The sequence below is a fragment of the Glycine soja genome, chromosome 1, assembly GCF_004193775.1.
Source record: "Glycine soja cultivar W05 chromosome 1, ASM419377v2, whole genome shotgun sequence".
Taxonomy (NCBI): Eukaryota; Viridiplantae; Streptophyta; class Magnoliopsida; order Fabales; family Fabaceae; genus Glycine; species Glycine soja.
This window is the reverse complement of record NC_041002.1, coordinates 56,410,096-56,434,852: the sequence shown is the minus strand read 5'-3', so window position 1 is coordinate 56,434,852 and position 24,757 is coordinate 56,410,096. Positions and strand designations below refer to the sequence as shown.

Here is a 24,757-nt window from a genome sequence, read left to right as displayed (position 1 = left end):
TCGTCCAAATAAATTTTTAGGTATTTATTTGAAAGATCATTTAACCTTATTGAATCTTTTTTTGGTGCCTTCCTTATTTAAAATTATTGCGTTTCGTGTTATCTGTTTTCGCATAGAATAACATTGCTGCTGCAAATAGTTTCACCTTTTGATAAAAAAAAAAAAAAGTCTAGTTACCCTGTACAGGACTACACACCCCATCCCCGTCTTGATTGCTCTTTTTAAAAAAATTTATTTTTAGAAATTAAAAATTTAGCAGCTAATTTATTAATAAAAATTAATATTTTAACTTGGATGACAAAAAAAATAAATGTTTACTTTATATAACTAAAACATATAATTAAAATTTTTAACATGCAAATTATATTAAATTTATGATAAATAAGTTGTTATATATAAAGTTATTTTAAATAGTGATAAAAATTAAAATAACATTTAATTTAATTTAAAATAAAGTTGGAAAATATAGATTGAAGAAGATAAATAAATAAAAATCCTAAAAATGTTAAAAAATTAATCCTAACAACGCTAATAACACTAAAATGTTACATAGGATAGGATTAAAAAGAGAGTTTTTCTGATTAACTTTGTTTTGAACGAAGGAATAACTACAAGGACATGACCCGCCGTCACCGTCCACCGCTTCCGTCATAAAGCAACTAAACTCTCCACGCATCCACGGCCGTCCATGCATTACTGGGTCGTGAATCTCAAGAAGCTTGACCAATGACCATGGTCTTCATTGAGGCTTCAACGTACACAACATAAATCTTGATATGAAGGTTTACGTGGAACAATGTGAGTCTGAAGGTTTAATATATTGTTTTTCACTTGTGCTTAGCTTTTATATGAATTTTTTAAATTCACCGCCAAAATCATCAAAGCTCAAACCTAAACCAAAATCCTAACTTCATTCTAACTAATTGCGAACCAATCTAACTACCCTCTAACTGAAGTAACTAATTCCGTCTCTTCATGTGACTACCCTATAAAAGCTGTACCGAAGGATATAGATGTTAATAACAAAGCTTCAAATCCTCTCTCTCGACTTCATCTTCTTCCCTCTCCCCTCTTCTCTGAAATCCTCTCTCTCGACCTTCGTCTTCTTCCCTCTCCCCTCGCGATTTCCTATCAAGCTGTGTAATAGAAACAGTGCAACCAACTCATACTCCAAGCCACCGTCAAAATGGAAGCCGAACCCAAATTCTCGGAGTCCGAAGTTGTGCGCCAAATTGACGTCTTCTTCTCACCTTCGGTCGGTGCTCAGACTTGGGTCCATCTTTCTCTATCGCCCATGCTTGTTCGAATCAATCGATTCTGCCTTTTTTTTTTTTTTTAATTTTCAAACTAACATTTCTTTGTTTCTTTTAGCTATACGTTTTTCGGCAGCTTTCCACGTCGCCTCGTTGGCGACCGTACTCGTTGGCGACCGTACTCGTTGGATGAACAATGCCAAGAGGAGGTACGGTTCAACCCTAAACATTCAGAATTCAAACTTGATTTAGCCATTGACAAAGAGTTCAACCAGGTTTGTTCGTTATTATTGTAATTTGCTATTTTGCTTTATTTTAGACTTGAAATATTCAATTATTATGTTATTTGTAAGTTTTTTTTTTTAGATTAAGTGAACTTTTACGAGTTTATAGAATTTCCACGAATTATCGTAAACTCTCGAGTTTGACAATCTTGCTTTCAATTCTCTTCAGACTTTTTCAACTTTGTGGAAGCCATATAAATCAGTACCATATGTTGAACCTGGATATGCTGTTGGGCTTCTTATGGGTGATAAGGTAACTATGTCTCCCATTCTATTATTTGAACAACATTGTATTAGGTGTGCCAATGCAACATGTGAGATTATTGTCCTATTTATTGAAAATTTAATACTAAATCCAATAAATTAGGATGGGAGTCTTTTGCTGAAACTACTTCTTAGGATGAGTTTCTTTTCTTCTTGGTTACAGTTGCACCTGCATCCAATCCATGAAGTTGTGCATCATCTTAACTCTGCTGAGAAGTCTGTTAGTACATCTAAAGAGCAGGTATCATGTATTTCTTTCATTCATGCATATTTGTTATTTTATTGTAGAAATATAAAAGCGACTGAAAAATATTTCTTTCATGCAGTGGGTTCCCCTAAAGTACCTCAGCTGCAAGAGTGATATCTCTTGTAGTTATTTACAGCAAATGGTGGTGGCAGAAGAGAGTTCTTCCACAAACAACTTCACTATGAGCGCGTAAGAATGTCCTATTGTCCCTTTTCACTCTTATGTGACATGTAAATTACTAAATTTGTTAAGTTTGTAAATCTTTGATTCAAGGAATGATTATGTTACTGCTCTGTGTACTGGAGGGAGCAGCAACAATTCACCAAAAGTCGAAAGAAAATGTAAGTTTTCATTAGTTTTTGGTTGTAAAATTTCATTAGTTTTGCAAAACATTATTTGTCGTTTGTTTTCATAACCTTACATGCCAAAAGACATCGTTGAAAATATGAAAAACATTGTAGAACATTATTAATCACCCTATTTCGTATGATAGTTGCATTGCTTTTAGAAAAATTTTGTGGTTAATGTTGAAGATTTTGAAATTAAAGACAGTTGCTACGCATGGTGAGTATAGCTGGTATCTGTGTAAAGGGAAAAGCATGGTTATAGTTTCAAACGAGATATAGTACATTTACATGAAATGTGTTAAGCTTTTCTGTTTAACAGAGAAGTCCCATGGAAAATACTAGCCCGGCATTTTGACTGTGTGAACATATATCTTGGACTCCCTCATTAGTTGATTGTGTGGCCTGCTCACAAAGAGAAATTACCTTCACCTTCCTGATTAATATTTTATTCATCTTGCTTGCTGCTTATTTTCGGTGTTCAAAACTTACAGCTAGCGTGGAAGTTGCATTTAGTCTTGGAAGTTCATCATCACATTCCCTCGGGACATATGGCACAAGCAAATCTGTAGATAGTGTCACAAGCAGTGGCTCACCATCTAAGGATCAAGAGGATCAAAATGATGCTTCTAATGCATTTGCCAGGAAAATCAAGGAACAATGGGTGAGAATTTGTCATCACGCATCTGTTCTATTCTTATCTGTATCTTGCTCATACGTCTAAGCATCTGAACCTTTAACTACAGGATTATGAAAACTCTTACAATGCTACTCTTGGAGATTCAGGTTTGCTCTCATATACATAAACAGATGAACTATTAATAGAATTTTTCTTTAACAATGACAGTCATGTATTGAACTTTTATTCTGGTAGAAATTCATGATGCGGAAGAGTATGATGAGAATTCTGTGAATTCTGCTGCAGAACTCCGGATCTTGGTTAGTAGTCATTAATGACATATATAAAGAAGTAATTGTACAAACATTACACAGCAGAAACTGTGATATAATGCATAGATAATTTTGTAACAGGAGAAGAGTGAGGACCAAAGGATGTTTTTCTTTAAGATTCCTGCTTATCTGCCTGGTACATCAACTGTGTCGGGAGAGCCCACACACTTGAAAGACTTGCCAAGGGGATACATGGGCAAAATGCTGGTGTACAAGAGTGGAGCAATCAATCTAAAACTAGGAGAATCTCTGTTCGACGTAAGAATGCTATTTGCCCATACATTTAAAATAAAATAAAATACCCTTTGCTATTTGTACATCTCCTCAATTTATTATATTTACTAAAGTGCATAGTCAGTTTAGTTTTTCCCTTGTGCGTGTCCAATTTAATTGTAGAATATTTTACCTTGTAACTACAATTATTGCATTTATAATTTTGTTTCTGTTACAGGTGTATCCAGGTTCAAATCGTGGACATGTTGAAGATGTTGTGGCGGTGAACACACAGAAACAGTGTTGCAATCTTGGCAAGATTAGCAAAAGGGTCAATGTGACTCCCAATATTGATTTTCTAGACAAATATAACTAATGCACCACATAGAGGGAGATTAACATACGTAGTGGGGGATACAAAAACCCACATTGTAGGCGACCACACTATATGCTGAATACGTAACATCATTACATCAAAGCCTAAACTGATTGATCTCTTATTTCTTATGACAAACCTTCAATTTTACTAGCTATGTTAACAATGTTATAGAAAACATCACAAACGAAAAAAGTACTCACAACATACTGTATCTGACTTAGTCCTCATTAGTTGAAGGCCTTGAACATCCACAAACACACCCCTTACGGCGCCTTCTGCTATTTTTCCTTCCAATGCGAATAAAGTCCTTCAGCAACACACCTGCTGGTCTAGAGTTTTTGTTTTTGCATTTGTTGTTCTTCACATCAGCCAGTTTGAGCAGAATATACTGGATGTTCTGCACCTCAAACTGCAACCTTCCTATCTGTTCAGAACCTCTTCGAGCTTGTTCTGTTAGCTTTTTTCTTTGCGTTTGTCCTCCTTGCTTTTCCAACTGCATTGTGCTTGTGTCCGAAGATGAGGATGTGCACTCTTCAGTATCCTTTGCCAGTTGATCATATATGCCTATTTGTTTCATGACAGCTTCCTCAACATCTTCTATATGTCTTTTTACTGTTTCATACTCAATCTCATTTACCTTGCTGCTTTTCTTCTGTGTCTCCGGTTTCTTCTTCAAGTCTTGCAGTGTCATTTTAAGAATGGCAAGCCTCTGAGAATCAGAGGCAAGCCTCTCCAGAATTTTCCTCTTGCTATCTTCACTTGTTGTCTCTTTTCGAGTCTTCCATAACTCTAGCTTGTCAACCCCTAATTCCTTCTCTGTCTCCAATTCTGAAGAGTAATTTTGGCATCTTTCTGACTCATGGCATGTAATTACATCCTCTAGTGAAACAGAATTCTGTTTATTTTCTTCAGTAACATCATGCTGATCAGTTTCACATAACTCAAGCATATGATTATCAATCCTAGTGTGATCTCTCTTGCCATACTTGTTGAAGTCTGGATCATCCTTGTAGTCATCAAGAGGAATGTCTATCATTATTAACCTTTTCTGAGATTTTGTCCTCCATGCATTATGGCCTCGTTTGCTGTTGTCTTTCTTAATTTTCATCACCACTTTTCTGTCGTCAATTTCTGGATATGTGCCAACTTCCAAATTTGAATGCTCATTCATTTCTGTTACAGCTTCTGCTTTGACATTTGCGGTCAAACTTTCCTTCTTCACACGTCTTTCAAGTTCTTCCATCATAAACTCTTCAACTACTCTAATCCTCGTCTGCATGCTCAGCAAATCTGCAACCCCATCTGGTGTTAAGGAGCTTTCACTTCCTTTTAAACTTTGATAGCTAAGTTCTTCTTGGAGACAAGTCTCAATGGCTACATCCTGGATAAAAATTCATGATAGACATGGATAAATAGAAAATATAAGTGAACTGCATAAGCTTTTTTGACAAGAGAAGAGGAAGAAGAAAATACAAGTACATGATATCTAGGTGAAACAGGATGATACCTTCTGTTCTCCGTTGCCTACAGCAAAAGTTTTATTGGTCAAAAGAAAGTAAGTGCGCTCTAGAGATGCAAAATCCTCTTTCAAAGAAGTAATCATTGGAGTATATGCAGATAACTGCCCCTTCTGTCCTCTAATTTCCTTTTCCAGTAAACTGATTCTTTCTATCATTTATTCAATCAACAAGCCTTTTCCAGCACTTTCATCATCAAGTCTCTTGAAAACTCCAGTAAGCTCAGTGACCTTGCCTTTCAGCAGTTCTTCACTAATGGATGAAATCTGAAGCTCCAAATAGAACGAAGCTGCCTCAGCCTCACAAAGTTGGCATTCATTTGTTTTGTCCTGCAACTCTGTATTCAGTGCTTGTTCTCTAACCTTGTGTTGTTCAACTTCATGAAGTAATGATCTCATCACGGACTGAAAGCTTCTATTTTCTTCATTAAAGTGTTCAATTTCTCTTTTCTGATTCATGCAATTTTCTGATAGTTCAAGAATCTGCCTGTCTAGGTTTTCTCTGATCAATCTTGATTCTTCTTGATCCATCTTCAGCTCCTCAATATATCTACAAAACTCCCCATTCAATTTCTCTGCAGCCTTCAGCCTTGTCTCAATTTCTAGCAGCTCTATGTCTTTCTTCTTGAGAAGATTCTCTGAATTTTCAACTTGATGACTTAAATGACAATTTGCATTTTTGATTTCCCGCAGCTCTTTATCCATCCTCTTAGTAGCCTCATTCAGATAAACACTCTCTTCTTCTTTCAGCTCAAACTTCTTCCTTAACACACCAAGTTCCTGATTGAGGTCACTGTTTAAACGGCTAAGATTGCTGCTGAGATGTTCAGAAAGAGCTTTTTGTTCGATGACTTTCTGGGTGAGAAAGCTCTCATAAACCAAGTTGAGGTTGCTTAGAGCTAGTACCTCATGGAGTATTACACTGTTTTCATCTTCAGCCACGAACATTGCATCTTTGAGGTCCAAAACACTCCTAAGCAGTGAATTTTTCTCCTCCCTGAAACACTTGATTTTTTGTCTGCAAATCTATCAACTCCGCATGCAGGGTTGCCAATTTGTACTTTGATGCATTGTCTCTTTCTTCTCCATTGGCTACTTATGTAACATTCCAATTTTTCGTAAATAAATTTAAAAAGTTTTTTAGTAAAAAAATAAATAAATAAATAAATATAAAGCAAATAATAGGCTGAGTACCCTAGGTATAAATAGCTATGTTAAGTCAGGTGCCTCCTCTTCCCCTCATTTTCGTTTTTCTCCACTCAAAACCCTTTCTTTTTTCCGCAGTCCACCAAATCTGTCTCAGAAAAACGACGATCTCGGACTCATTTACCGTTGGATCGTCGTGAAATTTTAGCAGCATGTTCGCAATCCAATTTCGAACATTTTCACCGTTGGGAATTTCAAAATCATGTCTGAGCTTAGAGGAAAACCCTTCGCATTGTAGCCTTTTATTTTCCCGCAGAAACGCATAACTGTCTCGGTGATCCCGGTTTCGTTAACCGTTGGATTTTCATGAAATTTGGATATGTTGTTCTAAATTCAATTGCGCACACTTTCACCGTTGGGATTTGCAAGATAATATTCGTGGAGGGAGAAAAAGGAATCGCATGAAGACAGTACAAGTGGAGGCTGCAATCTCTTCTCCGTCTCTCTGACGTTCGAGAATTCTATCGGAACAGTCGAAGGAGAAACCAGAGGAATCTCAGGGAATCGCTAGAGATGCCGCTATCGTTGTCGGAAGACACGTGAGTCCGCTCAGAGGTAAGGGATGAGTTATTCACAATTGGGGGTTAGTGAGAACATGTGTAGGGATCCTTAGAGAACTAAATTTGGGTTTATTTTGGGATGTTTATTGAATTATAATTTTTATTTATGATTATGAATACAATATTATTGTGTTCTATGTACCAATTGATGTCCTGATGAGAATTGATTGATAAACTTGAGTGCTCTTGATGTCTTTGTGTTTAATCCATGATTTTGATTAATTGATTTTGATACAATTGTGAGAAACTATTTTAGAGGTTTTATATCCCATGTTGTGATAAAATCTTTTGTATAAATTGTTATGTTTAGGTTATGAAATGATGATTCAAACTGTGCGTATGTGATAAATTGAACATGTGATAGATGATGAAATACATGTGTATTGAGATGAGATGTGTATTGAGTTGTGAACTATGAATTGTGCAATCACACAATTGTAAGACCCTTTAAGGGCGACGAGTATTGTGATGGGATCCACTGTGGGAACCCGACGAGTTAAAATAATTTTGAAAACAATTTAGTAAATGTGTGTATTGCATAGTTCATAGGTAAAGTGTATATGATTCATGAGGTGTGATAACATGTTAAATTAAGATTATACCATTGTGATTGGGATTAAGTGTATGTGATAAATTGAGTATGTATATGATTGAGATATATATGTGCATTGAGTTGTGAACTATGAATTGTATAATCACATGATCATAAGTCCCTTCAAGGGCGACGAGTTAATGCTAAGTCCCTTTTAGGGCGACGAGTTGATGTTAAGTCCCTTTTAGGGCGACGAGTTGATGCTAAGTCCCTTTTTGGGCGACGAGTTAATGTTAAGTCCCTTTAAGGGCGACGAGTTAATGATAAGACCCTTAAAGGGCGACGAGTTAAAATTATTTTGAGAACAATTGAGGAGTCGTGTGTTTTGTACAGTTCATAGATAGAGTCTGTGTGCTAAAATATTTTCTGGGTTGGACTTGAATCAGGAGGGAGAGGCCCTGACGGACTCTTCAGAGTGTAGGCCTTGGGGGTCACACGGTTTGAGTGCTCCTTTAAGCCTATGTTGATCCCATATGGTTGGAGCATTCTTGCAAAACACTGTGACCCTGACTGGTCTCCCTATGATATTACCTAGTGAGAGTGACTTGACTTGTCAGTGTGTGGTTTGTCTTGTCATGTACTCCTAGGAGCCCGACGAGTTTGTTCACTAACATGGTACCACATTGCATATAGGCTTGAGTCTTAGTATAACTGTTTCATGCGCTTGCTGATTGTTTATTATGAAATTGATGTGTTATTATGTCTTGATCAGAGCGTGTGATTCTTGTGTAATGTGATTGATGATTGAAAAGTGTGATTGATGGATGAAAAGTGAACTTTGAATGACAAAGTGGTGGAATTACGTGAATTACGTGTAAGTTTTATTTGATTTATATGATATGTATATTTAGCTGTTTTGTTTCTCTATTAGTTAGGAATGTGATAACTCACTCCCCGTGTATTGTTTGTGTTTGGATCCTGTGATGATCTTGAACTTTGTGTTCGGGGGAGCAGATGACTAGGTGAATTGCTTTAAGGAACATTATGCTGAAGGACGTCGAGACACAACGCTCTGATAGAATGTGACAGTGGGACATAAGTTTTTATATTAATTGCATGATGTTAGTTTATTTTATTTTATTTCACTGATTTAATAAAATATCTATGTAAATTTTGACGGCTTTATTTTGAGGCGAATATGTTTTAATAAGTTTTAATTGATAATAGTGAAGTGAATGTGGACCTTTTACCCGTGTGAATTTGGTTACCGATATTTTTATATATTTTGTTTATTTATATATATGTCGGGGTAGAGGGTGTCACAACTTCAGTCCTCAGTTGCCTGTTCTTCTCTAGAAGTTCAACGTTCTCTTTCTGCAACATTGCATTCTTCTGTCTCATGCTCTCAAACTCTTGCTCCATGATCTTTTTCTCTGACTCCATTTTTTCTCTATCAGATCGATTTTGCTAAGTGAAGTTAGGAGGACAGAATTCTCTACAAGGAGCTTCTGCTTCTCCTCTTGGCTTTTCACATAAGAACTTTTCAAGCCCTCAATGATGTCTAAAATATGCAATGTTGGCATTTCCTCTTGCTTGATTCCTTTGTCGTGCACACCATATGGATCAATCTGAAGAGCCCCACACACTTGATGAATAGCCATTTTAAGCTTTCTAATTTCATGTAACAAAAACTCTTCTTCCATCAGTTGCATAAAGTTTTCAGTCTCCAACTCAGATAACTTTGTTAGAAAATTTTTGATGCCTCAACATGCTTTTCACATTCAGTTAACAAGGCCAAGTTCTTCTGCCCCAGATCTTCTATACAACTTTGCAAAATGAACATCTCCATCTGAGCATTTACAGCTTTGTCAACTTCTTTTTCAAATTCAATCTTCCCCAACCACAGTTCTTCCTGTAGTGCATGAAAAAGATTCTCCAAATTTGTCAGTCGGACTTCACTCAAGTGTTTATGATTTGCATGCTTTTCCTTTTGCACCAAAAATGAAGCACGGAGCTCTTCTACTTGATTGCCCGTGCTTTCTTTGTCCTTCTCCGAGTCTGCATATTTTTCTTCTAATTTGGTAAACAACTTTTCCAGGTTTCTTAGTTTAGCCTCAACACTTTCCAACTGAGATACCAGGATGCTTCTTTCGTTTAGAAGATTGTACTTCTCATCATTTAGCAACTTGCAGAATTCTTCCAAGTCAGTTGATTTAGCCTTCAAACCTTCCAGCTCAATCTTTGAATCAGAGAGGGACTTCTCTAACAAGGCATTCTTCTCCAATAGTTTCTGCATACTTTCAGTGACTATTTGTAACTGTGAAAGTAGAGCTGATTTCTCATCAACGACCGTAGATTTTTCTTCCTGGCGAACTTGGCAAGACTCTTAAATTTCCTCACTGTTAATCTTAATCCATCTAATTCATCATTTAATCTTGAGAGGGAAAATTCCATAAAGGCATTCTCAATCAAAAGTTCATCCATATCCTTTGACTTTTCATGAAGAGCTTCTTTCTCATTACGTTCCATCTTGCAGACCTCCTTTAGATTTGAGTTCTCATTTTGTAAATCTTTCACAGATGCTGCAAAACATTTAGGATCCAAACCTAAAGTCTGTAGTTGTTCCAGCATAGCATGATATTTATTATTCAAGAGCTGGATATCATTCTTTATTTGATGAGCTTCCTGCTGGAGGGCATTGTTTTCTTCAGAGTTTACAACAAGCTCTCGTTCCAGTTTCTCTTTGATCTCCTTTAATTTAGAGATTTCTGTTTGCTGCCTTCTTAATAACGTCCTAGTGGAAGAGAAAGTAAGTTCATTCAGGATCCTGTTTTCTTTCACATTCTCTTGCATTTCTTCCTTAAAACCCTGTTTCGGAAACTCCAAATCCTTCAACAACTGAAGCCCATATTTAAGCTCCATAACAAGACTTCCTTGCTCCTGTTGTGACTTAGAGTACAACTTCTGCAGAGTCTGTAGAGTAGATTCAATCTCAAGAAAGTGAGAATGCTCTTCATGCACTAGAGTCTGCAGCCTCTCTATCTCAGCATGCTTCTCTAAAAGTGCTTGATCCTTCATAGCTATCTTCTGCAGCAGATTTTCAGCCTCTAGTCGAAGAGATTGATTCGATTTCTCCAACATATCACAATGTTCTTCAGAAGTCTTGAGTTTTTCAGCCCCTTTCTCAATTTCTCTATTTAGTTTTTCAGAATTTTCTTGGGCAAGCAAAATTTCATTCTCCATTTTAGATATCTTCTCCAAGCATTGATGGTAAAGGACAGCTAAAGATTCTTTCTCTTCATTCAGTTCAGCAAGATCTTTTATAAGCGCTTTAACTTCCAGTTCTGCTCTTTCAAGTTGCTCATTTAACATCCTGGAATTCTCCTCAGCAAGGGTTATCTTGGCCTCCAAAACTGAAATCTTTTCAACACACTGCTTGTATCTAAGAAGACCAGCATCCTTCTGAGCTTCCAACTGGCCTAGTTCTTGCTTTAGATTTTTGGCTTCAATTTCAGCCTTAGAAGCTCTCTCATCAAATTCCTTGACATCCAGCTGGGCAAGAGATAACAGAGTCTCCAGTTTAGCTATACTTTCTAGGCACTGGTTGTACTGAACTTGACTAGCTTCGTTGTCAGACTTTAGATGTGCCAGTGCTTCCTGCAACACTCTAGTTTCAATTTCTGCTTTACTTGCTCTTTCATCAAGGCCTCCAGCATCTTTTTGTGCCTTATTAAGATCTCTTTCCATTTCGGATAACTTCTCCATACTCTTCTGATACTGAAGAAAGATAGCATCCTTGTCAGACTGTATTTTGGCCAGGGCTTTCCTCAAGGTTTGAACTTCACTATCTGCTTTCTCTGCATGCTCAGACTCGGAATAATTTGGACAAGGCACTCCTGGAGTGTGTGATTCAACACCCTGCGAATCATCGGTCAGCATGTAATGTGCTTGGTTGGGAAATGCTTCTGCCATTGTTTTGTGGGCATGGCATAGCTCTCCCATTGCATGATCGTATCTCTCTGCTAAAGCACGGTATGCTCGGTAGAACTCCTCCACTAATTTCATGAGCTCCGGACGCTTCTTATAGTACATTTCTGCCCTCCTTGCAAATGAATCTGCTTCCTCATCAATCAGCTTGATCATTGCTTTAACTTTGGTATCTATGTCTGCATAAACATAACATCACTTCAGTTATTGGATTAAGTAACATAAGCATAGACCCGAATCAACCATCATTTCCTTAATTACTCGCACTTGTAAATTATAGTTATAGCATCTTTGGCACATTATAACAACTGGATTTATTGTTTAAAAGTAATCACATAACTTCTAATGCCACACAGTCGAGCAGTGAGTCTGTAAAAAGTAAAATTGGTTCAACATTTTCTGACATTAGAATAAACACCCCGACAAAAGGAAATCTTGTACAAAACGTCATTTCCAGTCTCTGTCTTCTTCACATTTATATTCTTAGATTCACTATGTATTTCATGTGGACTCGTAAGTAAATAAATAAATAACTATTTCGTCCTAATAAGTTAGTTAGCATTATTTAATTATATCAATCTCATTTAAAATAAATTTTTTTTATAAACTATTCCGTAGAACTTGATATTAAAAATAAATAAAAAGTCATTGGAAATAAAATCTCAATTAAATGAAAAGTATTTAAAAAATAATTTCATTAATAAGGTGAAATTTATTTATATTTGAGACTAACTAACAAGAAGGTTTTTTTTTTCTTATATCCAACACGGTAGGGAATATTCTTATTTCAGTTTTACAAAAAAAAATAAGGGAGAGTTAGAAAAAAATTTAATCTCGTATCTGATTTGGCTGATATGGAGTTCCACTTCCTTTTATTTTATTTTTAAATAACTGAAAAAAAAATTAAGAACCATATTCATCAATTAAGTTTGAGCATTTATCTCCATCATTGATTTTATAGAACTGTAAAACACTCTAGACAAATATGACTAATGCACCACATAGAGGGAGGGAGATTAACATAAGTAGTGGGGATACTTCCCTGTAACATCAAAACCCACATTGTAGGCGACCACACTATATGCTGAATACGGAACATCATTACATCAAAACCCACAGTGAAGGGAACCACATTAGTTTTGGATCAAATGAGTATGACATAACTGTAGTCTCGCAGGTAATATGCAAAGACTATCTTAGCTAGAATTCATGCACCATATGATAGCTTGCCCACACAGGAGTTGCTAGGTGCACCCAGCAATATTGTTGGTGCACCCAGCAATTTATTGAAAGTACGATTTTGCCCTTCAGTCAAAAAATTTAAAACATTTAAAAACGTTTCCCTCTCCTCTCCCGGAATCACTCACGCCCTCTCCTCCTCTTGCTTCTGCTTTTCCCTCTTCCGCGACCCTGTGAGTTCTCCTCCTCCGCGAGCCCGGCTGCTGCTTTTGTTTTGGTTGGATGCCATTTTCGTTCGAGGTAGGTGTCGTTAACCTTCCATTAGCTTTTATTATGCACTGTGTAGTTGTAGCATTAGGCTAGGTTAGAAGAAACATAGGTTAGCGGAACCATAGGATAGAAGACGAGAGCAGGAGAGGCCGGAAAAAATGGGGAAAGAGGTTTACGACGGAACCTTTCGGAAGACCCGTTATGGGTTCTTCCGGAAGTTCCGGAAGAAGCTTTCCGGAAGAAGTGATCTTCCGGAAGTAACCAAACGTCTTCCGGAAGAGCTTTCCGGAAGAAGTGGTTCTTTCGAAATTGTTTCAGAAGAATCACTTCTTCCGGAAGTGTTTTTTTTTTTTAAACAAAAATTGTTTTGTTATTTTTAAAAAAAATAATTATTATATTTTTTTTATTATTTTTGTTTTTGAGATTTTATGAAAAATGAGGCTTGGATTTTTTATGTCATGTTTTTTTTATAATTTAAATTGTGTATTTTTAGTAAATATTAAATTGTAAATTATTTATTTTTTTGTTTATAAAATAAGTTGTGTTTGTTTTTGTTTATTGTTTATTTTTTAAAATTAGTGTTTTTTGTTTATAAATGAAGTTGTTTATTTTTATAAATAAAGTTGTGTGCGTTTCGGAAATTTTTTAAAAATACTAATTTTTTTTATAAATGATATAAATAAAGTTGTTTATTTTATTATAAAAGAAGTATTTTTTTAAAAATAAAGTTGTGGATGTTTACTGATTAATTAATTTTACATCAGTTGTGTTTTTTTTTATAAATGAAGTTGTTTATTTTTTTAAAATTAAGTTGTGGAAATTTTTTTATTAATTAATTAATTTTACATTAGTTGTGTATTTTTTTATAAATGAAGTTGTTTATTTTTTTTTAAATTAAGTTGTGGATATTTTTTATTTAATTAATTTTACATTAGTTGTGTTTTTTTTAAATGAAGTTGTTTATTTTTTTAAAATTAAGTTGTGGATATTTTTCATTTAATTAATTTTACATTAGCTGTGCTTTTTTTTAAATGAAGTTGTTTATATTTTTTTTTAAATTAAGTTGTGGATATTTTTTATTTAATTAATTTTACATTAGTTGTGTTTTTTTAAAATTAAGTTGTGGATATTTTTTATTTAATTAATTTTACATTAGTTGTGTTTTTTTTTAAATAAATTTGTTTATTTTTTTAAAATTAAGTTGTGGATATTTTTTATTTAATTAATTTTACATTAGTTGTGTTTTTTTAAATGAAGTTGTTTATTTTTTTTAAATTAAGTTGTGGATATTTTTTATTTAATTAATTTTACATTAGTTGTGTTTTTTTTTAAATGAAGTTGTTTATTTTTTTAAAATTAAGTTGTGGATATTTTTTATTTAATTAATTTTACATTAGTTGTGTTTTTTTTTTAAATGAAGTTGTTTATTTTTTTAAAATTAAGTTGTGGATATTTTTTATTTAATTAATTTTACATTAGTTGTGTTTTTTTTAAATGAAGTTGTTTATTTTTAAAAAAAAATTAAGTTGTGCATGTTTAGTAATAATTTTTTTTTTACATTAGTTGTGTTTTTTTTATAAATGAAGTTGTTTAATTTTTTTAAAAAAATTATGTTGTGTATGTTTTAAAATAGTTTGACTTAAGTTAGTCTTATTTGTTTATAAATAAAGTTGTTTTTTTTATAAAAAAAATTGTGTATATTTTGACCGAAAAAAATACGTGTTCGACATGATTTGTAGATCAAGGCCAGAACACGAGGTTTAGGTCGTGCCATAGGCAGACTTGTAGGCAGAGATAGACCTGATGATCAGAATGCTGCTGATGTTTCCGAGAGGCGTAGGCCTACTGCCTCAGTCCGTAGGCTACGCGTTCATCAGATGACTGCGGAGGGACGTGATATGGCTGAGGACGTCGCTGACATGACTGACGATGTCCCTGAGCAGGCTGCGGAGGCACCTGAGATGCGTGCGGACGCACCGGTTGCTGATAGTGGTGAGGGGTCAGATGGTGATGATGCTGCTGAGGCATTCCTTGGTGGTCCACGTGACCCATCAGTGCTCACATCATTTGCCGAGCATGTTGCACATGTTGTTTGTAGTGGACAGGTATTTTAATTTGTTAATTATTTATCATTGTTGATTTATTTGTTTGTGATTAATTTTTTTTAATAATTGTATAATTTGTACTTCAAATCAGGAACGTCCTGATTTGAAGTTAGTGTCACATGGGAGGAAGATGACACTGATTGGGAGGCCAGTGCCTGAGATTGAAGGCCTGGTGGCTGCCACAAGATTAAGTCCACTGATAGATTGTTCAGTTATTACTGGCGATCCTGAACTTATATCCGCATTTGTGGAGAGGTGGCACAGTGAGACTAGCACCTTCCACCTTCCTGTAGGAGAGCTGACGGTCACATTGGATGATCTGTCGTCAATCCTACATTTGCCCATCACTGGCGGCTTGCACAGTTTCCACGCTCTTTCTACGGAGGAGACCAGATTTTTGCTTACGGAGTTGCTGGAAGTGTCTGCCGAGGAGGCCAGAGCCGAGACAACACTCACACGTGGAGCATATGTACGATTAGGATGGGTTCGAGACATTTATGAGACGAGATGTCAGGCCCGGCGATGGATTGTCGCAGCTCGCGCTTATCTGCTGCACCTTGTCGGTTGCACTCTTTTTGCTAATAAGAGTGCAACATACGTGCATGTGGTCCACCTTGACGCTTTTCGGGACCTCGCTCATAGTGGTGGTTACGCTTGAGGAGTTGCCGCGCTGGTTCATATGTATGACCAATTAGATGAGGCTTGTAGGACCACCACCCGACAGCTTGCGGGGTACTTGACGCTACTTCAGGTAAATTTTGTGTTTATTAACATGTTATGTTCGATTATGATTTAAACATGTTTTTATGTTATGTTAACCTCAATTATTGTGTAGTGTTGGATCTATGAGCACTTTCCTAGTGTGCATCAGTGCGTGACTGACGATACGTACCAGGAGACGTCCCCACGTGCTTCCCGGTGGTTGACGTCGAAGGCGCACATGAAGGGAATCACAGGAGCATCCTACAGGGCACGTTGTGATGGTTTGATCGTCACAGATGCGTCCTGGTTGCTGTTTTCGAAGCATCGGGGGGTTAGGGCGTTTCAGGAGATTTCATCTTTCCAGGGTCAGCTTAGATGGGTCCTATGGTCATCACAGCTCGACCGGAGAGGGTGGTACGCCAGTTCGGTTACATCCAGAGCATCCCTCCGCTGCCTGTTAGTGCACGATTGTCATACGATCAGATAGATGACAGGTGGATGCAATTTGCGGATCACTTACTACCTGCGGGTCAGGTTTGTCTAGTGCCTGGGCAGGTATCTGCGGATTACATGGAGTGGTTTTTCCGCATATCTCATTCATTCATGATATCGACCCAGGAAGGTGACCAGCGGAGAGATGCACCAGCCGTAGACCCTGAGGACTACATACAGTCGCCCAGCCCCCAGGTTCCAGTAGCATTTGACCCCCTCCACATGTGGTAAGATCATTTGTGCGTTTAATGTTTTATGAGTTATTATAAGTTTTTTTTATAAACTATTCCGTAGAACTTGATATTAAAAATAAATAAAAAATCATTGGAAATAAAATCTCAATAAAATGAAAAGTATTTTAAAAATAATTTTATTAATAAGGTGAAATTTATTTATATTTGAGACTAACTAACAAGAAGGTTTTTTTTTTCTTATATCCAACACGGTAGGAAATATTATTATTTCAGTTTTACAAAAAAAGGGAGAGTTAGAAAAAAATTTAATCTCATTTGGCTGATATGGAGTTCCACTTCCTTTTATTTTATTTTTAAATAACTGAAGAAAAAAAATGAAGAACCATATTCATCAATTAAATTAAGTTTGAGCATTTATCTCCATCATTGATTTTATAGAACTGTAAAACACTCTAGACAAATATGACTAATGCATCACATACAGGGAGATTAACATACGTCGTGGGGATACTTCCCTAACATCAAAACCCACATTGTAGGCGACCACACTATATGCTGAATACTTAACATCATTACACCAAAACCCCACAGTGAAGGGAACCACATTAGTTTTGGATCAGTCATTTTTCTTCTTTTTCGTTTTTTAAATTATTTTATGAGAGTAAAAACAATTCCACTCGACATATAGAAAATATAGCCAAGCTAATTATGTTCAAATGAGTATGACATAACTGGTCTCGCAGGTAATAGACTATCTTAGCTAGAAGTCATGCACCATAGGATAGCTTGCCCAGATTTTTTTGTCTAAGAAGAAGCAAAAAGGGACAAAAAACTAGTCCCAAAAAAAAAAGTTTTACCCATAGAAAATAAGGCTAAACATTCAAAGAGAATTGTAATCACATTGTTGAACTATCTCGTGCCCTCTAGACAAAAGTTTTCAGCTTCTCATTGAATGAATTAGATTAATAGAAACGATCTACACCACCATTGGGAAGATCATTATGGAAAGCATGACAGAAACTCTCAGCTTATCTGTGAATGAATGCTTCCATGAGTTTGGCTTTTGCAGCATCAGATATCTTCATAAAAACAAATTTTATATTCGGGGATTCATTGTCATCAGTTTCATTTGAGCTCCTATCGATCTGTCCACAATTCAAGTCCAAATTAACCAAATTGTGATACCTACCTACATAAATGTGGGAAGTGATAAAAAGAATTGAGTAGAGGAACTATTAGATGTAAGAGGAAATTCTGGATTAACTTGACACTGTATTCATCAATAAAACAGCCTATATATAGGCATTACAACTCAACGTTCTACCATCAGACTAGGCACTGTCTGAACATGCAAAACAGAAAATACATACACGTATTAAAATCCACTAACAAATTCCTATAGACTCGGTCAATAACAATAAACCACATCTTGCAAATATTAATTGAAATCAGATAATGATCTTGACATGGAGGGAACAATTGTTGCAAAATCATCCATAAATTTGATCATGTTTTCCCCGTTTCGTTTCAATTAATGGTTGTTTTGTTTGTCTTTTTGTCTTTTTTTAAAACAATTTTAGGTCATGAGGGAGTTATGTGTCTCAAAAGGTTCTGTTTGGGTCTTGAAAAGCGGTGATGGAAGCCAGTAAGCAATGATCCGAAGTCCCGCTAATTGGTTTGAGCAAAAAAATTATTGTTTGAATCAAAAGAAAAAGGTAGAGAAGTTAGATGAAAGAAAATAGGAATGGCCAAAGATTGCACCATCAGCTATTAATGGAAGTTACATGAAATGATTTTTATCCACGTTTAAATATGCGCAATTATTTTCCAACTTTAATTTTTTATAAGGAGAAAATGAAAATATTTTTATATATTTGTATTGAAAGAAAAAATGAACAAAGTGAGAAGAAAATATAATGACATCTAAACTTTTAAAATGTAAAGAAACATAACTAAAACAAGGGTACGTATACACTTATTTCACCAATTCTTTCCCATCCTGCCCCGTTTTCTTCATTAGCGAAAAATAAGTTTTCTTTTGTCCTGTGTTTCTTCTTTTTGCGGTTTGTCTTTTCAAACATGTTATTGTAACTTTCCTCTAAATTGATATTGAACCTTGATGGTCATTTAAAATATCAAAAACCTAAGCTAGCACAATAATTTTTTTTTTGTCATTTTTTACTTTTCAATATCTTTGAGAATCGATGGTGCAAAGTTAGTGATTCGAGCTCATCTTAGTCAATTATAGGGTTATTCTTATTCATGAATTGGATTGCTTAAGTTTTAAGAGAATAATAAATAAATAAATAAAAATGTTTGAACTAATTAGAAAGTGAATTTGAACTAAGTTCAAAAAAACATTTTTTTAGTCATAATTGTGACACCCTCTACCCCTCACATATATATTAATAAAGGAATAAAAATTCAAATATTAATTAAAAAATATTTTTAAATACAAGTCTTTCAAATGGGTAAAAGACTCACATTCACTTTCTTCTACATTATATTCAAACTTGTTCAAATAAATAATAATGTCATCTCAGCTCAAACAAGGTCATCTAAGTTTCATACAATTAATATAGAACATATATCCTAATGTCACATCCTATCAGAGCGTGGTGTTCCCATGTCCTCTAGCATGAGGTTTTTCAAGATCATCACAGGATCCAAACACAAACAGCAAACCGAGAGTGAGTTATCACATTCCTAACTACTAGAGAGAAACAAGACAACATATAGTAGCCAAATACAATTTACTTAGCATATCTCACATTATTTTATCACTTTGTCATTCATCAATCTCACTTTTCATCCATCAATCACACCTTTCAATCATCAATCACAATACACAAGAATAACACATCAATTTCATAATAAATAATTAGCAAGCGTATGCAACAGTTATGCTAAGACTCAAGCCTATATGCAATGTGGTACCATGTCAGTGAAAAACCTCGTCGGGCGTCTAGGAGTTCATGAAAAGACAAACCACACACTAGTAAGTCAAGTCACCTTCACTAGGTAATATCATAGGGAGACCAGTCAGGGTCACTTTGTTTTGCGAGAATGCTCCAACCATGTGGGATCAACATAAGCTTAAAGGAGCACTCAAACCGTGTGACCCCCAAGGCCTACACTCCGAAGAGTCCGTCAGGGCCTCTCCCTCCTGATTTAGGTCCAACCCAGAAAACATTTTAGTACACAAACTCTATCTATGAACTGTACAAAACACACGACTCCTCAATTGTTCTCAAAATAATTTTAACTCGTCGTCCTTTAAGGGTCTTATCATTAACTTGTCGTCCTTAAAGGGACTTAACATTAACTCGTCGCCCAAAAAGGGACCTAGCATCAACTTGTCGCCCTTAAAGTGTGCGCAATTAAATTTCGAACAACATATCCAAATTTCGTGAAAATCCAACGGTTAACTAAACCGGGATCGTAGTTTTACCGAAACAGTTTTTTATTTCTACAGGAAATTAAAATGCTACAATGCGAAGGAGTTTCTTCTAAGCTCAGATATTATTTTGAAATTCCAAACGGTGATAATGTTCGAAATTGCGTTGCGAACGTGGTAATCAAATTTCACGATAATCCAACGGTGAACGAGTACGAGATCGTCGTTTTTCTTAGAGTGGGCTGCGAAAAAAAATGGATTTTGAAAGGAGAAGGGGAAAAACGAAAATGAGACCAAAAAGAGGCACCTGACTTAACATAATTATTTAAACCTAGGGTACTCAGCCTATTATTTGCTCTATATTTATTTATTTATTTATTTTATAAAAACAAACTCTTTTATTTTCTATCAAACAAATAAATGAAATACCCTTTTTATTTTTTCTCAAATCATTATTTTAATTAATAATTATATCTCCTTATTTATTTATTTATAAAATCTCATCATTTTTCTAAAACTCTATTTATTTATAAATAACAATTATTTTTAATCTAGATTACAAAAATTGGGATGTTACAATAATAACGTATTTTGCATTTAAGTAAAAGTAAAATCAAGGAGAAAGTTTTAATTGATTGATTGAGGTTTAAACTTAAGATCCTATGCATGCTATTCTAAGTTTTCCCCATTAGGCTGATCCTAATGGTTTAGTTGATTGATTCATATGATTGTTCCTTTTAACTGAAACAACTAGGGGTGTAAGTTAGGGTTGAATTGGGTTTTTTTTATCCGACCTGCGTGCACTTGATTAGAAGATTAATCACAATACCTGGCACTTAACATTCGGCTAAAAAATTGAGGGTAGGATTTGTTAAAGAATGCTACAAATAGACTTTTAATATTTTATTTTATTTATAATAAAGTGAATTTTATTGAATAATAGACTTTGTTAGAAAGGACTTAATATTAATTAAGTGACTAATTAAATTTTTTGATAAATTAATTTTAAGTAAAATTGATAAATTTTTTATACCTACCTCGTGATAATAAAAAATGTCTATATAATATGTCATCTAATACTAACATCCTTCACCATCTAGTTATTAGTGAGTTTTTTCTACCAAGTGAAGTCACTTAACTCATGAGTTGACTAAAACAATAATAATTTTAGAATAAAATATTTTAAAAAATTAAATGTGAAAAAATAAGATTTGAATATGAATTATTGAATTTTGGGAATTGAGTTGATAGTGTGTAAAGGTGAAAATGAAGTTTGAGACATACGACAACAAAGTAATTTCTGTATTGAAAATGCATAAATTGGCTTGGCATTCATGCTTGAACCACACGACAAACTGGTGATGACGAAAAAATACTTCTAAAGCCCAGAGTGAATTAAGGATAAACTACTTATTTCAAATGACTAGCCAAACTTTTATCTCTCACTAGTTTATAAATTTCATCCGGTCTTTTATTTTATATTTTTTGAATTATTTTTTCTTAAAATATATTTTCATTTAATTTTTGTAAATATTATTTATTTTTCGTTAAGTATTACGAATTTCACATTTAAAAAAAAATAATGTGTTCCTTGTTTGACTTTTTTTTTAGGAATTATTGTTTGACTTTCTTACTTAGAAGGATTAAATAAGAAATTCACAACATTTAAAGAAATAATAATAATAATAATAATAATAATAATAATAATAATAATAATAATAATAATAATAGTAATAAAAAAGTATAAATAAAAGAAATTATTAATGACAAAAAGAATACTTTACCAAAAAAGTGTTATTTAAGAAGAAGAAAAATATATCAAATAATAAAATCATATTTTTTTAGAAGGAAAATCGAAAATTTGTTAAAAGATTAAATTTTTAAATTAGTCTTTTTTAAATCGTAGTATTAGATAATAAATATTCTATTTTTAAAAAGATAATTAAGAGTTAATGAGTTATGGTTTGCAATGCGTATCAAATAAGTTAGAGAAAAAATATCTTAAGATCACAATAAATTAGGATTACAACAGAATTTTTAAGATCTATTAAGATTACAGTTATAATAATTTAAAGATTTAATTTATCTAAAACATATCTTCAAATTGATAAAATATCTCGATATTTAATTAAAAGATTAAAGGTTAAAGATAATATTTGAAATTTGAAAGACATAAAATATATAAATAATTCATATTATAAGAATATCTTGTTTATTTATAATTTGAAATCTTTATTATCCCTTTAAGATTTGGCTCATTTATATTTTTTGTTTGTGCGATCTATAAATCCTATACAGTCACAGTCGTTCAATTGTTGAAGCGTTTCACGTTTGGCAAAAAAAGAAAACCAAAGATGAAAGATATGAATTCCACCCTTCCTCGTACTCTCCCTGAGGATTTGATCACAGAAATTCTGATGATGTTGCCTGTGAGATCGATATTGCGTTTTAAATGCATGTGTAAGTCATGGTTTTCTCTTATTTCTGATCCAGAATTCGCTCGATCCCACTTTGCCCTAGCTGCAACACCCACCACCAGATTTTTTGTGTCAGCCGACGATCATCAAGTTAAATGCATAGATATAGAGGCATCACTTCATGATGATAATTCTGCCAAAGTAGTCTTTAACTTTCCTCTTCCGTCACCCGAAGACCAATATTATGATTGCCAGATAGATATGGTGGGTTCATGTAGAGGATTTATACTCTTGATAACCCGTGGTGATGTCTTTGGTTTCATCATATGGAATCCTTCAACGGGTCTCCGGAAAGGAATTAGCTATGCGATGGATGATCCTACATATGATTTCGATCTTGATCGATTTGGCTTTGGATATGACTCATCAACTGATGACTACGTGATAGTGAATTTATCATGTAAATGGTTGTTCCGCACGGATGTCCATTGTTTCTCCTTGAGAACCAATTCATGGAGTCGCATTTTGCGTACTGTTTTTTATTATCCTCTTCTGTGTGGACATGGAGTGTTCGTTAATGGGGCTCTTCATTGGTTTGTTAAACCCTTTGATCGTCGTCGTCTTCGAGCTGTGATTATTTCATTTGATGTGACGGAAAGGGAATTATTTGAAATTCCACTACCACTTAATTTCGACCTTAAAGATCCAATATATGATTTGACGGTCATGGAAGGATGTCTGTGTCTCAGTGTTGCTCAAGTGGGTTATGGAACTAGAATTTGGATGATGAAAGAATATAAAGTGCAGTCGTCGTGGACCAAGTTATTTGTTCCAATTTACAATCAGCGTCATCCTTTTTTCCCTGTCTTTTGCTCAATATGTTTAACCAAAAAAGATGAGTTTTTGGGATCAAATCATAAGACATTAGTGAAACTTAATAAGAAAGGTGATTTGCTTGAACATCGCGCACGTTGGCACTACGTGGACTATTGTAGTATTTTAGTACGCCGTGGTGTGTACAGAGAGAGTTTGCTATCACTCCCTGAGTAATTTGTGAAAGCAACTGAAGTCTGAAATTGTGTGCAGAAGGCATAATGCGTGAATTGGGTTCCTTGGCCTATCTTGTAATCTCCCTTTCCTATTGTCAAAAGTATAAGTTGGTCAATCCTCGTTGGAGTTGGTACATGCTATTTATAGCATCTATATCTTTTTTATTCTTAATATTGTCAATAATAGGTTGACAGTTAATTTGTTTTGAAGTTTAATTTGTTCTCGTATTTGAATCTGTCTACATGTATTGGAGTGATTTGTTTTTCTATTAATGTTGATAATCTTTCCATCACATATAATTTCATGATATCCCTAAAGCTTTGGCATATGTTGGTTGTATAAAAAATGTATAAAACTGAGCTAGTTTCATGACATGCAAATATTCTCATATGGAAGAGTTGATCTCTGTTAGGTCATGTGATGCTGGTGTTGGTGGTATGTTTTGGAGTACTTACTACTTAGGAAGGTCAATGAATCCCTCTTAATGATTTTTAAATTTCCTTTTAATTTTGTTGTTTTGATTTCATTACGATTCTGACACTGTAGCTTTATAAATTAAACGTACACAGCCTAGTCAGCAACTTCTGGCATATGGTTTTAGCATTTATGAAGCTTATATTAGCATCATACACAAGTAACATATGCAAGTTCACAATGAAAGCAAGTTTGAGACCTTAAACTAATTAGGATCCATGACCTAACGCGTACAAGCTAACTAATTGTTCATTTAAATTTGACATGTCTTTTTAAGATTACAATAAAACTTTTAGAATTGATTAATTTTAAAATTTACTTAATCTAAAAAAACATCTTTAAATGATAAGTATATATCAATATTTAAAGTAGATATCGTGGGTTCATGCAGAGGATTTATACTCTTGAGCTCAAGAATATGGATATTCAATTTTGTTGTTCACGATATGTTTATTTCGAGCTAAATTTTCTTTCTTTATTTGCTTTTTTCACATAGGTGGATTACAGTTTTTTTTTCCAATTATTATTTATTGCATTGGTTTGTTTTTATTAATTTATTTTAGGATCGTCATTAGTTTTATTTGTTACTTGCTTGGTTATAGAAGCCTATTTTTATAAAAAAAAATGACAAAAATAGGTAAACTGAACAGATACGTAATTATAACGCTTTGGTTCTTAAATTGCATCCATATTTTGTATAGAATGGCTACCAGGGTAGAAAAGGCTTGGTAGCTAACAAGG

At 34.4% G+C, this 24,757-nt stretch overlaps 2 protein-coding genes and 1 pseudogene across 4 annotated transcripts; 2 read left to right on the top strand and 1 right to left on the bottom strand.

Moving 5' to 3' along the window:
• Nucleotides 1-614: 614 nt before the first annotated feature.
• LOC114367163 lies at nt 615-3,997 on the top strand. Of its 3 annotated transcripts, none has more exons than XM_028324295.1 (11): nt 615-798; nt 1,372-1,528; nt 1,707-1,790; nt 1,965-2,042; nt 2,128-2,237; nt 2,322-2,389; nt 2,887-3,056; nt 3,139-3,178; nt 3,267-3,331; nt 3,425-3,601; nt 3,795-3,997. In XM_028324295.1, the coding sequence occupies exons 3-11, from the start codon at nt 1,779-1,781 to the stop codon at nt 3,930-3,932; spliced, it is 858 nt and encodes a 285-aa protein (XP_028180096.1). In that variant the 5' UTR covers nt 615-798; nt 1,372-1,528; nt 1,707-1,778; the 3' UTR covers nt 3,933-3,997. The 3 variants fall into 3 exon arrangements, with proteins under 3 accessions (XP_028180096.1, XP_028180086.1, XP_028180077.1); XM_028324285.1 differs by having other exon boundaries at nt 615-1,255; XM_028324276.1 differs by having other exon boundaries at nt 615-1,273.
• A 27-nt stretch (nt 3,998-4,024) lies between these two features.
• LOC114398913 lies at nt 4,025-13,204 on the bottom strand (annotated as a pseudogene).
• Nucleotides 13,205-22,429: 9,225 nt separating this feature from the next.
• On the top strand, nt 22,430-23,542 carry LOC114398820 (F-box/kelch-repeat protein At3g06240-like). The gene has a single exon (XM_028360968.1). It carries the CDS (start codon nt 22,430-22,432, stop codon nt 23,540-23,542), a length of 1,113 nt encoding a protein of 370 aa, XP_028216769.1.
• The last annotated feature ends 1,215 nt before the right edge of the window (nt 23,543-24,757 follow it).